Source organism: Anneissia japonica, unplaced genomic scaffold (genome assembly GCF_011630105.1).
Source record: "Anneissia japonica isolate Jap-2015-1 unplaced genomic scaffold, ASM1163010v1 scaffold287755_len519135_cov135, whole genome shotgun sequence".
Lineage (NCBI taxonomy): Eukaryota > Metazoa > Echinodermata > Crinoidea > Comatulida > Comatulidae > Anneissia > Anneissia japonica.
Window position 1 is genome coordinate 203,789 of NW_022704004.1, and position 3,133 is coordinate 206,921.

Genomic DNA, 3,133 nt, shown 5'->3' on the forward strand with positions numbered 1-3,133 from the left:
ATTTACATTTAATAATTATTGCTGACTTTCTTTTCCAGATAGTTGTTACAACAGGTGTTACGGTTAGTTGCAATATAATTTTTTTTAAATACACGAATATCGTATTAAGAAAATACATGTTTCTACTGTAATAATAAATCAAATATATCAACATTTCAAGATCATATACATTTTCAAATATTATAGATAGATCTTAAATATTCCGGTCATATAACACATATTCCGCTTTTTAAGCTAATGTAAAAACAATTGCTTCATGTTTCATGCGAGTTTTCGGCATCTTTCTCAATAACATGTTTTTTTAATGACAGGCATGTTGTGGCAAAATTGTTATGTTTGCAGCAAAAGTTGAAATTTAAGGTATTTTAAGATACCGTGAGGGGGAGGAGATAAATTGAGAAGTCATTCATTGAAATTGGACACTTCAAGCCATAGATATTGGGAAGTGAAAGTACAACACACTTAGATTCAAGATAAACATGATTTTGAGTAAATTCCTTCCAAAGTTATTTGGTGCATAAATTGTTTATCAGAATTATTTACCAAAATAACATTAAATTATCGATTTGTTGACCGTTTCCAGTTGAATTATAGTAAAAAAAAAATTAGCCCATTTTTTAGGTTCCTCTTTTTTATAGCTCATTTTCTCACTACTGGCCTGTTGGATAACATCATCAGGACATGCTTCTGCTTAAATGAATATTTTAGGACTTCATGAAAAGAATTCAATTTGCTTGTATTTTTTATGGTGAATTTACAATGAACATTTTTTATGATGTTTACATTGTAAAAAAAAACGTAATGTCTGTAAGTTTTTATTAGTTACACATAAATAAAATAAAATAATTAAAAGTAATCTGTAAAATATTTATGTGTTAATACACCATATTGTTAATATTGTTCACAACATAATTTGTAAATTGAAATTACATTTTCCCACACATATTTTCTATAGATCACATTTTAGTTCCGATTAAGTAATCTTTCATGCAATCACTCCTTTGGAAATGTAATAATATTAGTGAAAAATGACGGAATGTATTGTAGTAGACTCAAACCATAATACATTTGTTGTAATTTCATTCAGTGTACATAACATTTTTCTCCTTTTTTAAAGATAAATTTCCAGTGATCGACAAAAACGGTTAGTTGCAACATTTGGTGAATTTTTGGACTTTAGACTCTAATGTTGTATAAAGACACTTTCACGATTTATCATAACCGATAAATAGTTAAAGAAAGCCCACATATTATACAAAAAACCGAATTATTATTATTATTATTATTATTATTATTATCATCAACATCATCATTATTTTTATTATTATTATATCAATGTCATATCATTATTGTTAATATTATTATTATTATTATTATTATTATTATTATTATTATTATAAATATATGCTTACTGTAGATTTTAACGACCTGTACTCATTTTAAAATATGTTGTCACATAATCATCTTTTTTGGAAAACTATTTCATGGAATAAATCGCCAGATTTCCTTCTTGGATTTTGTTTAATTTCACACTGCAATTTACTCTACTTCGATAGTTATAAAAATGCCATAACATAAAACTACGTAGGAGTAAATTTCTAAAGCATATAGTGGCCCTTGTGTAAATTGTTTTGCCACTTGCTATTTTAATAATGACCTCGTAGCCACCATAGGACGATATCCCTGATGCAACCACAAATAATTAGTATATGCCTTACATAACAAAAAATAAATAAATTTAAAAAAAAAATGAAAAAACAGTGATGTTTGGTGGTTGTTAGATTGATAATAAATAAAAATAATAAAATATTTCACTGATTGATTAATTGGTTGATTGATTGATTGATTGATTGATTCGTTGGTTGGTTAATTGGTTGAGCAATTGATTGATTGACTAATGAACTGTTTGACAGACTACCGATCGTCTGGCTGATATTACTATACTAACTGCTGATTGACTGATTGATTGGCTGACTAACTGATGGACGGACTACTTATGTAAATTAATGGATTTTAAATTAATGTACCGGATGATAACATTCAAGTGTTTTTGTTTTGTTTTTTATTTATTATTTCAGACTGTGATACTAGTTGTTATGGTTAGTTGCAGTTCAATGTGTGGTTTATATGTGTACATATTAAGAGGAAATTAATCAGCGGCGTTGTTGGCGACGACGGGACCCAGTGTAATATCATTGCCAGACCACCTTGATGTGAAGCGTCAACAGAGTGTCCGAGATATGGCTGAAAACAAACCCACAAACCTCGTTTGGTTCATGGGCAAAATGCTATAGGATTTAGGAGGCGAATCCCATGGAAGCTTAGAAGCTTTAGTATTTCACAAGCGGTATTTGAATGTATCTAAAGGGAAATTCTTAGCTATTGATTAAAAAAAAAAAATTATGATCTAAAGTGCTTCCTTACTGTTTCCCCATTTCCCCGGATAGCGCTTAAGCAGTAGGACATCCACAATACAAGTGGCATTAAAGTAATTGTGGTCTGAAGGGGACCTCTATCTAAATAATTGGACACATGGTTATTGATTTTGGTTGCTGCCGGACATGGGCGTGGTGCCCGTTTTACCACTGGATCTGCAAATGTTATACTAATAAAAGTCTTAATTCTTTTTTTTTTTTAAATCTTTTTCTTATAAAGAATAGGTAGGACATTTGAATTGTAAGTCCTATTATTAATCGTTTAGCGCCCCTATTAACTCTGGACAACATGTGTGTAATTGGAAAGTGTTGCAAATATTGTTAAACAAATTCCAGTAAACAGTGCAAAATTTTTAATCAGTACACATATAATGTTGATATTCTGTTTTCTTTTCCAGAATGTAGAAGCAGGTGTGATGGTTAGTTGCAATAATTGCTTTTTGAATATTAAGGAATTTTAAATATATTTTTAGCCCTTATTTTGCATTGATAAAAAAGTGTGATCAAAGATATATATCTGTCTCTTATACACATCTAGATGTGTATAAGAGACAGCCCACATATTATACAAAAAACCGAATTATTATTATCATCATCATCATCATCATCATTATTTTTATTATTATTATATCAATGTCATATCATTATTGTTAATATTATTATTATTATTATTATTATTATTATTGTTATTATTATTA

The 3,133-nt window shown here is 28.7% G+C and overlaps 1 protein-coding gene across 1 annotated transcript in view; it reads left to right on the forward strand.

Moving 5' to 3' along the window:
* Nucleotides 1-801: 801 nt before the first annotated feature.
* LOC117104560 overlaps nt 802-3,133 on the forward strand; it is a 28,203-nt gene continuing 25,871 nt past the window's right edge. Inside the window, exons 1-3 of the mRNA XM_033245415.1 lie at nt 802-807; nt 2,079-2,099; nt 2,834-2,854. Of these exons, the coding sequence (XP_033101306.1) occupies nt 802-807; nt 2,079-2,099; nt 2,834-2,854 (48 nt within the window). The remainder of the gene's footprint in view (nt 808-2,078; nt 2,100-2,833; nt 2,855-3,133) is intronic.